This window comes from Atractosteus spatula, chromosome 7, assembly GCF_055471065.1.
Source record: "Atractosteus spatula isolate fAtrSpa1 chromosome 7, fAtrSpa1.hap1, whole genome shotgun sequence".
In the NCBI taxonomy this organism is placed as follows: Eukaryota; Metazoa; Chordata; class Actinopteri; order Semionotiformes; family Lepisosteidae; genus Atractosteus; species Atractosteus spatula.
This window is the reverse complement of record NC_142712.1, coordinates 10,688,771-10,701,873: the sequence shown is the minus strand read 5'-3', so window position 1 is coordinate 10,701,873 and position 13,103 is coordinate 10,688,771. Positions and strand designations below refer to the sequence as shown.

Here is a 13,103-nt window from a genome sequence, read left to right as displayed (position 1 = left end):
TTTTTTTATTACATTAAGCGTTTAATATAATAAAAAGCATATATTTTTTACACTTAAGTACACTGAATCTGCACATTACACAAGCATCAGATCCACTAGTGTGTATTGTCAACAACACATAGGCCTGAGTAGAAACTGCACAAAAAAGCCAATATGCTGGACTAATGAATTTCAACATGCGCCATGATACTGTGACAAAGATTCTTTTTAAGCCATTTACACATCTTTTCCTAGGAGTGATCTACCTTAGTGCACGCTAAGGCAAAGCCCTTTAATTTTAAACACAAATGCATTTTTTATTAACCAAACTGTGTATTTACAATAAGTCAAATCAATCATACATGGAAAAGAAAATAACTAAAATAAAGTGAATGATTATATCCCTGCCTTATTCCTGTTAAGATGTCAAAGTAAGCTTAAGAAATAGTTCCACCACAGATTGACATTAACACAATTTTAGTGCAGCTAAAAAAACCATCAATTTTAATACTAGTCAATAATACTATAATGAAATGATTTATTTGCCAAAAAAATGTTATCATTCACCTTCCTTGAGCTCTGTACTGTTTTTGACTGCACAGCATGCTTTAAATATTATGATTTCATTAAAGTTCAGCATGCAAACCCTGTAATTCCTAAAGAAAATAACCAACACAACAGAGAGCTGTAATAATGAAAGGAATAAAAACCTTGAATAAATTAAAGGGCTTTACAAGACTATACACAGTTAAGAGTCAATTTTACAAAACATGCCATGATGCTAACATTTTGTATACATTGTGATGCTGTCATGGAAAACATTTACAAAAATAGAAAAATCTCCTCTAGGGAAACTCCAGGAAGAGAGAGTCACATGAGGCAACAGTAAGTGCAGACACTGGTAAACAGCTAACCTTTGGAATGGATGAGTGTGTAGCAATACTGGAGATGGCAGAAATATGGTAACATAACAAAAATGCATGCATTAGTGCTGCATGGATCTATCCTTAAAACACTTAAATAACTTCTTTATTATTGCTTTGGCTATCTGAATACTTAAAGTGAGTCATATTCTGTTTCTGCATCCTATCGATAAACAGGTACACCGTACAAATGGCCCACTATCAAATTAAACGTCATTAAGTTTCTCTCAGTGTAATAGCTAATCTTTCTTTAAAAATACCCCTCTATGTGCATTTATTTTTCTCTAATTAGAATACTCATTGCAGTTATTTGTTTATTCAGATTGCAGGATAGCCGCCTCGCTTGTAATACTTTGGCTATGTGGGTTAACCAACTGCAGCACTGCCACGCATGCATACAATTGCTATGGTCATTCATTTTGCTGGTGGTGCTCAAGGCTGCAGGTTCAATGTGGATGAGCAGTTGGCAGTGATGAGACACAGCTGGTGAAGGGAGGAGGAGGTGTGGTCAGGAACAATTACAGGTTGATTAAGTGATCTGAGGCAGTGAAATGGGGGCACAGGGCCATATCGGGGTTCCTCAGCTGCTTCAGGATCCTCTTGTGAAACTTTGCACGGACACAGTTGAACTCCATTATATCAGAAGGGTCCTCCTCAGTCCAGAAATTATGGAACTCCTGCATCAGATAACCTAAACAAGAGTAGAAAATATCTTGACAATGTTGCTACAGTTTGAACAACATTCACCATTTTATTCTGTGAACTAATATCCCATCTAAAAGTGGTATAAATACATTTGCCTTCTATACAGTAAATGATACAGTCTTTTTATGACAATACAAACAAAAGGACTATACATATCTAGTGAACAACAGTGAAGAGAAATACTATTATTTTACAGTGTAGTGGTGCTGTATCTAAACAAGCACTGAAATCAATGAATTATTAGCACCTTTCAAAGAAAAGAATTTTCTTGTACCACTGTACATTAAAAACAATTTGGATACAACGGAGAATGCACAACCAATCAGAAAATGAAAGAGAACAGTTAGAAGAATAATACAATTTTAATAAACTGGAGAGCCTGGAAACATCTGAACAGGGAGTCTTATCACAGATGTAAGTCTAGTTTGCCCTCTGCTGCATTGCAGAATCAGATCTCCAACTGAGACAAGATCTTGATCAGATACAGTTTTCTCTGTACATGTGTACACTTACAGAACGTCTGCTGAAAGTGAGCTAAAGTGGGCATCTCAGGGGCCACATTGTACAGATGTGTCTTCAAAGCTCCACTCACAAGCAGCGAATACGTCAGATCAGTGATGTTAATGCCCACTATAGCAAAGGAGTACCTGCAAACAGATCATTTTAAACAGGAATTTGTCATTATCTTCAATCCGTCCTGTCAGGTTATTTGCGAATTTCCAAAATATGTGGAACATCTTGTGTATTCTGTAATTCCACAGTTTTCAGCCTTTCTTCATCTACAGCCTGTACATATTATTACTCTGAAAAAACAATATGCACTCATATTGTTTGCACTCAGCCAATAAGCTTTAATTACACTCCACACAGATATTCAATCACCCAGATGTTCCTAACTGGACTATAAAATACTAGTTATAGTCTAGTTAAATCCATAACTGTGATTTATCCAAATCTGCAATATAATAAGCAATATAACTAAGGGTAGGTGTGTTACCTAAAACATATTTAGTAGAAAGTTGAAACAAAGACACAGCTCAATGATACAATGATATAGGATATGTTGTGCAACAGAGAACCTTTGGCAGGGAAAGGAAGGCTCTGAGTATTACTGACTAAGACTTCAGTACTGAAATACTGGAATATCTAACATCATAAATCTTTCTGTTTTGTTTTTTGGGGATACCCCAAGCCCTTTCCTCTAACCCCTTCCCACTCATCTTACACGCCTTTCACAAATCATTGGGCAGCTTTTTGCCTTTTTGGGCTCTTCCTGCCACTTTTGATCATCTTCAGAGCCGCCTCAGCTCTTTTTATTTCCTCCTGCAACCGATCTGCTGAGGTAAGTTCACCAGACAAGCAGATTTTCTTTAAGCTAGATGGCCACTGGTGACAATTAGGCTTAATGCATTGTGAAGGCGCTTGACAAGCACAGAATAATCCCCCTGTTTTTAAGGACTCAAAAAGCACAAGTTAGATCAGGAGATTCAGCATGCAATATCTGTGTGCAGTCTTCCATGATTTTGTTAGGTTTTTACCTTTTTAAATGTCTTTTTGATTTAATCTCTCATGTTTGAGCTTAACCCACTAATTTTAAAGGGTTCTTTTTTTCTTCCAACAGAAGGTACAAAGAGAAAGCTTTTAAATCAATGATCCTACCTTTGAGTGCCCTTTAATAGGCAGCTGAATCTATAGGGTAGTGGCCAACCATGTTGCATGTTAGCAAAGGGTCTTACAGTTCTTGTTTTCTATTAGCTTTTAAATATCAAACAATGTTTTCAATTAATAGGTCAAATTAGAACACAGCCACAGTACCTTTAGCAAGGTGCTTTACCCCAGTTATACAAGCAAACTAAAACAGGAAAAAAGTCAGTAGTTTTTAAGGACTGTTGCTCTTTAAGATTTGTATTGGTCAAAAGAGATTTACTTACCCTATGGCTTTATCAAACTTCTTTTTTTCCCATTCAAGTTCACTCATCTTGCTGTGAAAATACATACAAAGCAACTGTATTTCACGTTGGAAGCATCACTGTGTTCTTATTTTTTTTAATTGCAGCGTGACTGCTAGTTGAAAGTTCTCCCACAAAAAATGAGTAAAGTTTATTTGCAACATGTAAATAACAGTGAGGTGAGAAGTAAACATAAAAAAACCAAAATCAATATGAAATACAGTAATTGAAATACCTTTCTCCTTCCTTGAAAATATTCCTGGATGTGAACAAAGATGTTAAAACAAGAATGTTAAATGAAATGTGATGGATGTGGTCAACATAAATAACACAAGGTCCTAAATACAGTGCACCACAATGCCTGATTTACTTTTCACATTTTGATTCACAATGGAAATGCAGAAAATCAATACATGATGAGCGGAATGAAATACACAAGAAAAGCCACTGCCAAACCTGGTTGCAAGAGGTAGTGAAATGTTAATTTCTTCTCTAGAGTTTCTTTTCTAATAACTATGAACTAAATGAAGTTATTTCAAAACATTTATACTCCTAATTAACTGAGGACACCACTATCATTCAATACACTTTGTCATTCTATTTAAATTTATAAAGGACAACATACTACATGGGCCCTGGGTTATGTACGAGCTTTTAAAATATTCTGTTTTTTAAAGTTAGTAGGATTGTACTGTAGGTGTAAGGATATGACAGATCATCACCAGCTAGAGGAAACCCAGAATGGGGAAAGAACACAAAAGCTGGAGATAATTAAGTAAGTGTTCCTTTGTAATTAACAATATAATAAAAAAGCAACAATTATAAAGTGATTTGTAACCTAACCACAGACCTAGCCAGGAGGGAAGTATTTTTTTCTTAAAAGCCGTTTATAGCCACTTAAAAGCCATTTAAAGTACACATCTAATAGCCTTTAAATCATTAAAATAAGTTAGCTGCTGATTGTGCCAGATATAATTTGAATTGTTTTGCCCATTATTTGCTTTTCTTGATGGATTTTGCTTCACAAATTTAGGTTGAGGTACTAAATGTATTTCAAAGTATGCATTTAAATTGGTGGGTCGTCTTTTCTGCACCAGTAGGTACAAAAAGAGCATCTACAGTATCACCACATGTGACTCAATGGTGAATTGTCACTGTCACCAGTGTGTCTCTTGCTTTGAAAGCCTCACCTGTGCTTTGGCTGCAGAGAATCATGAAGCACTTGCAGGGCTGTGGTATTGTCGTGTTCAGCAAAGTATCTGTAAATATTAAGCTACAGCAGTTAAATCCAGCAACACTGAATACATTTACAGGGTTCAGGTAAGAGGTTTCAGTCAGTAATAACAAAATCCTCTCGCTCACATCCCCTGTTGAACTTCCCTGCAGGCTGTGTTAAAATGTGTTTTCTTTTTGTCTGGACAAACAATAGGAAATAGGAGGTTTCTGAGTGATTCCGTCAAGTGCAGGTGGAGTTCTATGATCACAGATGTCCCAAGCCTGAGTCTGTGATGCTTGTGATTCTCTAAGTGGCACTGCTGAGTGGACCAGGGTTGGGATGAGCTGGCCAGGGGTCTCTCTCTTCCCAGCAAAACAAAAGATCTGGAACTTCCTGAGCACATGGAGGCTCAAGGTGACACAGGTAAAGGAGGGACTCTTCTCCACTGGGCACTGAATCTCCTGTACTTCACTGCAGAGCTTGTAATATGTCAAGACATCAACAGCCTGATGGGTGGGCAAATCAAAGGAGGCCCTCTGCCCAGACAGAAAATAAGTTATTATATATCCAATTTGGGTGGTTCGACTATATAATAAAATAAAGATGGCTATTCTAGCTGTAGGTAAAAAATAAAGTATTGTAAACTGATTCATGAAACATGAAGAAGTTCTGTTTGATAAAACTAGTGCTCCTCAAAATGAACTTCCTTTTCCAGGATTTCGCAGAGCATTTTAAAGCTTTTGATGAATGTCAACCTAAAAAAATGTATGTGAACTGCAGCACAGAAGCCAATACTCACAGCAGGTTATGCAAGCCAAGCAGGCCCATTCCTCTAAAGTCTGTCTTGGGGTCACTGCCCTGGAAACCAATTTCACACCACTGCTTTGTGATTCGGCCTTTCAGTGCTGCATCAGGTCGCAAACACTTCCACAGCTAAAAATGGCAAAACAAATAGTAACAGTGTTGAAGAAATTAGATGAAACGCAGAAGTACAAAGATGTTGAATTCAATATAGAATATTTTTACATATTGAAGTATGTGAAATTCAAGAGTATTAATACTGTAGTAATAATATTGTTTTTTTTTATAAGGCCAAGTAGGTAGCTGCCTCAGCATGCGTAGGCTGCAAAGGAACAAGTAAAGGTTTATTTCATAGCCGAAATGTTGTGTTTCTTTTTTTCTTTTCAGCATGGAATAAACCTGTATTGTGTTTTTTTTTATGTCAGTTTGATTTCTGATCAATACAAATGATTAGCAATAAAAGATTCCTTTGGTTCACAGTCCTACACCTTGCACTTGGTTTAGAAGGAAGATGCACAAAGCTTTGTCAATCGCACACTTCTTGAATTACCAATAGGTCTTGTTCATCTCCAAAAAGTAATCAATGACCTCCTGAGATTTGATTTTGAAAGCAGATATTCAAATTTGACAGAGTTAACTAAAAAAAGCCTACATGAAAACTGTGAGATTTGCGTCCCTGTAACAGGTCTGATTTGAGTTTATATTATGGGGCAGTGTAACCAGTTATAAGCAGTATGCTGGTGCAGGCTGGATCTTGTTGTCAGGACAGCTGTCTGAGTGTCTGTTGCACCTTTAGCAGTAAGTCCTCATGCTCAGGGTTTTCACTGTCATATGGCTCTCGTCGCAACTTCTCCACCTCAGCCACCAGGCTCCTGTAACCTACAATCTGGAGGAGACTGGCCTGTAAGGATATTCCCAGCCTGGAGCACACAAAAACAAGGGAAAACACAAAACAGGGGACTTGAGCTCTTTGGTTTTAAGATCATTACTCAAACATGAAAAACTGTGAAAGCCGTTTGCCGTACATACTGTGGGTTAGTGTCCAGATTGATCTTTTTCAGATTCATTATGTCTTCGATGGTCTTCTCCACTGAATCAGGGTGGACAGTTACAGCTGACTGCAGGAGCTGTAACAGAAGGGATGATGCAATGCAAAGAATCAACACACAATGAAAATGGTTTGTGTTCGCTCACCTGCAGTGCATTACAAACCAGATGTACAATGAGACACAGATGGGCATTCCCTCTAGGTTACTCCCCAAATCATATCAATTTCAAACTACAGGACTGGGAGGATATAAAAAGACTGAGCATTCATGTTTGCTCCAGTTTTTAATGTTACAACGTAAGAGCCAGGAGGGGCTGAAAATGAAACATTACAATACCATGTAACCAGACAACACAAATGTGCTTCACACTCACCTCACTCTTAGAGAACTTGAGTGAAGACTCTGTTAACAGAGAAAAAAATACATTAGAATTTAAGAAGAAAGCAGGCTGTCAAATCTGTAAAACATCTGAGTTTCAGCACACGCAATGCACTACACTGCAGGTCCACAAGCTATGATTGAGCTCTGCTGATTGAGGAACCTGCTAGTCCATGTGAGTGTGCTCGAGAATGTCTTGTAAGAACTACAGTACTGTACCTATCTTGAGCGTTCTTTGAGCTCCTGGTTTGTTGTTGTAGCAGATTCGCTGCAACTCACAGCGGCCTGTCATTTTGCGAATCACAAACTTCAGGGATTGCCACAGACATTTACAGTAAAGATAGAGGAAGAACTGCATCAGCACCCTGCCGAAAAAACGGGACAGACGCAAAATGTATTTCAAAAGAAAAACTTGAAGTGCAAACATGTTTGAGATCAATGTAATATGCCACTCCTTACATTTTTATATCAGATTGCGCATTAATGGATATGCATATGAGCTTTTAAAAGCACAATATAAAATAATACTTATTATTACTTGATTGAACAGTTGAACGGCATAAACTGCCTGGTCTCCTTACCACAGAGTAGCCCTTCCTTCCATTATTTTGTTCATAAATGATTTGACCTCACGGACGTCTTAATTTCAAGAATTTCAGATTTGCTAATACAACATTTAATTATAAAGCATTTGACAGTTTAAGCAATGCCTTGTTTCTCAGAAGCTGGCTCCCATATGACAACAGCACAGATCAAATGCCATGTATCAATTAAACCACAGGGACATTGGCCTCATAATGGGAAAGAGTAAGCCAAATGACTTTTCAATGCACGGGTATGGTAAGCCTAAGTGCAAATGACTGCAGTCTCCAGAATTCTTTTTTATCATCAAAGAGCAAGAAAACACACACTGCCCTTCAACTCTCTGCCTCTTTGTGTAGTCACATTATGCTAATAGTGCTTAGAGTGTTTGCTCATGCAATTTTGGCTTAGTCATTCTGCGAGAAAGAGATGAACAATATTGGGTCTCTATCAATGCCCATAAATTGATGAACTTGCCTCTATTTCTATGGAGCTTAGCAAATTCATTATAAGGTGAAGTGTCTAATTTTTTTCTGTACTGAAAAGTCCAATCACACATGCAGCTCAGTCCCGTTTCTTGAGCTCAACTAGAACAGAGCAACAAACTGGGACACAGGACGCATCATCACCTTCTAATCTAGTACAGACTCAACAGGGCTTACGAAACTAGGCTAGTTCCCTATAGAAACAAATAGAGGATTTTATACTGAAATGGGCATTTATGTGTTTTTTGTCAAATGGGTCCAGTGGTTATTTGCATGTTTAGAGATCTGTTTTAAAGACTGTGTAGCTTAGGCTCAAACACATAGCCCTCTAATCAATGCAACCTTCAATTCTGCTTAATGAGCTATAGTTCTGTCTATATATTTAACTCTGTAGCTCAAGAAAATTAAATTGATCTTTTTTATGCAATCAGCAAGTGTAGTCATTAATTCTTCAGTTATGTGGTAGATTGCCATCTTGAATGAAGTCTGGGGTGATTGTGTTCATAATGTCCTATAGAAGGATACTCTTTCTGCACCAAAATGACTGAGATATTGTTGTATATAAGCGTCATTAAACAACTTGTTTCCAGAAACAAAGCACCGTGATTAAAGGGCTCTGGAATTTGTTTTCAGCATATTCCTTTTTTCTATTCTTTGATAATTCAAAATGTATTTTAATTTAATACAACACAGTCTCTATCCAGTTCCAGAACACCACATAGTGTTCATGTCATCTGTCCATACAGTCCCCTCACAGGATGAATCTCAAATGTTTTATTATGAGTTAACACTTTAGAATCCCCCTGTACTTCACCACAAAGCATGGTTGGATATCTGTTGATCAGTCAAGAAAAACACTTAAGGACTCCAGGTAAACTCCTACGTGCTCCTAGCAATACCTATTTGACAATATTGGGTTCCATTCCCAAATTGAACAGGTACAGATTGATCAAATTCTCCTCTCCTTTTACTCTAAATGGATACAAAACAGAACCTGTGATGATCACACAGCAGGTATGGGTCTTAGTTCATGTCAGACAAAGGGACAAATCCCAGGAAAGTCTTCTGCACTTACACTCAATGTTAATCACATTTATATACAAACATCGCTATACAAAACACTTAGAAAACACTTCCATAGTTTCTTGATATAGCTCTAAAGTAAATGCTGCCATATAATCATCATCAAAGCTGCCATTAAAGATCATGCAGAAGTCTACAATAGCAATTTTCCATTAGGCAAGGATGAGAAGTACAGTATATCTCAGATATACTATTTTGTTAATGGAAGTGAGTTGATATACTGTATGTACAGTATTGTCACTACATACAATAGCCCAGAATGACATTAACTTTTAGAAAAAAATGTGTTTAACTGTGTCTCCTTTACTCATATAAAATGAATTAATTACTAGCTACAGACACAGACAGTGTAGTTGTAAAATAAGCATGTTCAGGTCTATCATGTGGTAAGTAGCAAGGAGAAAAAAATCAATACTGTAGTGTTTCTACAGTACAAAACATAGGTTTGTAGAAAATGTACGGTAACTGCATTAACTACCACCAAGGGAACAATAGCTGAAATAAAATGCCCTTGGGTCTGCACGCAGACTTTGTAATTAAGGAGCATGCACATTGCACTACAGTACTGTGTACTACGAGAGAATCAACAAAACATAAAATTTAAACTCTGAGAGAACCACAACTATGACAAAATATTGGTGCGCGTTTTGTGTTGTTCAATGCCCAAATGACAATTATTAACATGAAAGTTTTGTTTTTCAGCATATGTGGTTAATAGGCAATAACATCTGAACACACAGGCCCAACCACAGTGTTTAGTTTACCAGGTTCTTTAGTGATGGGCATAAGCCAAGACAATTTAATTCATCACTTCTGTTATACAGTAGATGCTTTGCATGAAGTAGCACTTCCCTGGATTGAATTAATAAAAGAGCAGCCACATCATCACAGAAAAGCATAAATTCATTGATTTGTTTTCCTTACTAAGGGTCCAGATTGGAAGAGACATTGAAAACATGCTGAAAGTATCACGATCATATGTTCAGAATACACTTGAGGAAACAACCTGTTAAAAAATTAAAGACACGCAATGCTTCCATTTTGGGGGTTATTATATAAATAGCTTAATAATGAAATACAAAGATCATTATTGTTCGTGTTGCATCTCGTTACTGTTTTCTTCCCAATTTAGATTTCTACTTGTCACAGCATAAAGGATTAAACTTCAAATATACTGGTATTTAAGATGATAATTAAAATCCCAAATGAAGATATTTTCCTCCAGAATAAAAATATGTTTAAAAATGTGCTACTGATCTAGTATGATTTTAGTCACAAGAGCAACAATGAAACAACACACAAAGGTATACATGTTAAATTTTACATTCTAAATCACCTCCATAGTCTATTATAAGTTAATAGTAATCCTTGTAAAAATGTCTTACAAATAGTCCCAAAATAAATAAACACACGAAAAACATACCTTAGAAAATGCTTCATTTTGATTTTCCTTCGTCAAACCTTAATTGATGAATCAATGAAAATACTGAGGTTTCTCTCCCTGTGCAACAGAGTAAAAATACACATATGGATAAAATGCTCTTCTTTATGTTTGTCTAAAATATACACTGTATCATACTGTACATCATGGATAACTTACTCCTTTATACAATAGAAATGAAAATAGATAAAACTATTTTAAATCGATATATTACACACACAGAAGATGTCGGTATTTTACTCAATGATATTGGCTACTGTACCTCACAAAAGCCCTTCTTTGTGTGTTTAAAAGGTTAAGATGTCGCTTGTCTCAATTTTCTATTACACCTCACATTATAAAGACAGGAAAATAATATTAATATCGCTATATATGACAAATACGCTGTGTCATATGCAGGCTGTTCTTAGCTAATGGTTATTACACGTACCAAACGGAATGCAAGTGTCTAATAATTACCAAAAAAAAATCACACCTCAACAGAATAATTCTGTTTTCTTGAGCGTTAAAAGTAGGGAGCAGTCCTCTTTGATATAAAAAATAGAGAAACGCACAAGGAAGATGTCGCTGCAATTCCAAAGGCTCTTGTATTGTTCAGTCCTTGGCAGGTACCTGTTTCTCCTCCATGATGAACGTGTTATTGAATGCTAAGACCGAGCTACCCACAGCATCGCAATGCAGAGCTGCAGCAGAGACCCGATCTACCCAAGCCACAGCCAAACACAGGGGGCTGCTTTCCTGTCCCCCTCGCTCCCTAGGACAACTAATTTTAATGTCTGCTATATTTAGACGCTGCCCTACATATTGTATGCTTACCTGAGTGAATTGATACAGCGGCGTGCTCACTTCCCCCCCCCCAAAAAAAACGTGACTAGTGTGAAGTATCAGGAAAAACAAAGATAACTCAAGGGCATCGCTTTTTTCACGAGCCTAATGATTATATCCGTAAGAAAATCCAACTCTGATATAACTAGGCATTGGATAATGTACGATACATAAACCTTAGCTTGTACGTTGGCTTCAGTATCGCAAACACTTCAGTGATAGTCGAAGCTGAGTGCCCAAAAGCCCAGAAGGTCCAAACAGTATGGAGTGAATAATCGCGCATGGCATGTTTCAATAAGCATATTATTTTAAACCAAGCGGCAACACTTCTACCTTTTTTTTTCTTTCAGGCTAAGCAAGAGAACTATTCTTCTTTTCTAATTCCATAACAAAGTTCGCGTTTTTCTTTATTGTAGTTTTTCTCGATTCATTTATCTATCACCAACAACCCAGACGATTTTTTTTTACTTCTTTAATAGTGTTGTGCTGTCGCCTCCCCCCTTCGGTGGTAGGTTCGACATATTGATCTGTCGTCGCTTAGCGACAGACGAGTCCTCAGCTCCTGCTCGGACTGCAATGCTGAATAGCACATCTTTCACAATTCACACTCTTTTAGTCATTAAAATATTCTGGCATGCTGACAATGAAAATGGTCATCGCGCACTTTAACAGCATGCGTTTAAGAAATGTTTTAAAGACATATAAACATTTTTAGTGCTTTGACGATAAAATATGTAAAGAAAAATGCATTGCGATTAGGCGTTTTTTTGGGGCTACGGTGATATTAGGAAAAAGAGGCGATACAATGTGTAGAGCATTTCGTTCTCACCTACAATTAAGCCGGTATTAGCCTCCCATCTCTAAGTATTCCAGACAGTCAAGCCCAGTCCCCACACTCTTATGACGCTGTTGTAAACCATCGGACAGGAAACACATGGAGGAGAGCTGTAATGTATTGGTACTGTACTACGTCATCGTGGCCCGTACTAAATTACACGCAGACACAACGAAAATGTCATAATAAATGTTCCTTTGAAATGATTTTTTTTTACAGTTCCTTGCCCGAAAAAGATAAGATACTGTACGTAAACGGAGAGGTCTAAACTCACACGAATGGATTCTTTTAAAAATCCTAAGAGACTGGTAGTTTTCTCTAAATGTACCTGTGGGACACCAGACCCCACGGAAATGAATTCCAAAGTACAGTCACATTTTAAAGTCTGACATACGTTTTTACAGCGGATTGTGACCTCCACTTGATAGCACTCTCAAGATTCACGCAGAGTGCAAGATACCACACGAGTAATGTTTTAACAAGAAAACGTCAGTGGGGTATTTTGTTTTGTAGAACAAACATCTCCAGTATAAATTAATGCAGTTTGTGTACTGTGTGTTTAAGAGAGCTCTTAAATTATTACATTTGAAAATGTAAATAACTTGAATCATGCAAAGCACCTGCATAATGGTGCAAAATGATGACTGACCTCAGGATAGTAGTAGTAGTAGTTTGATAAAATATTGTAATGTGTGAGCTATGTCATTAAGGAGTAAATAGATTATAAACAAAACAATAGATCCACTGTCTTGCTCTCAAAAAGCAGCCCCTCAGAGGAGCATGCTCTAATGCAAAATCTCATAGACAGCATACAGAAAGGGGACAGTAGATTTACACTGGCAAATACTGAAC

General features: G+C 37.1%; 1 protein-coding gene across 8 annotated transcripts; it reads right to left on the bottom strand.

The window, feature by feature from the left end:
- On the bottom strand, nt 1–12,352 carry elmod1 (ELMO/CED-12 domain containing 1). Of its 8 annotated transcripts, none has more exons than XM_088920137.1 (12): nt 12,246–12,352; nt 10,574–10,651; nt 7,220–7,365; nt 6,996–7,024; nt 6,603–6,700; nt 6,364–6,493; nt 5,572–5,705; nt 4,747–4,815; nt 3,792–3,815; nt 3,539–3,589; nt 2,121–2,254; nt 1–1,593 (listed from the first exon to the last, which is right to left on the bottom strand). In XM_088920137.1, the coding sequence occupies exons 2-12, from the start codon at nt 10,588–10,590 to the stop codon at nt 1,421–1,423; spliced, it is 1,005 nt and encodes a 334-aa protein (XP_088776263.1). In that variant the 5' UTR covers nt 10,591–10,651; nt 12,246–12,352; the 3' UTR covers nt 1–1,420. The 8 variants fall into 8 exon arrangements, with proteins under 8 accessions (XP_088776263.1, XP_088776262.1, XP_088776260.1 ...); XM_088920136.1 differs by having other exon boundaries at nt 12,250–12,309; XM_088920134.1 differs by lacking the exon at nt 12,246–12,352 and adding an exon at nt 11,408–11,707.
- Nucleotides 12,353–13,103: the final 751 nt, after the last annotated feature.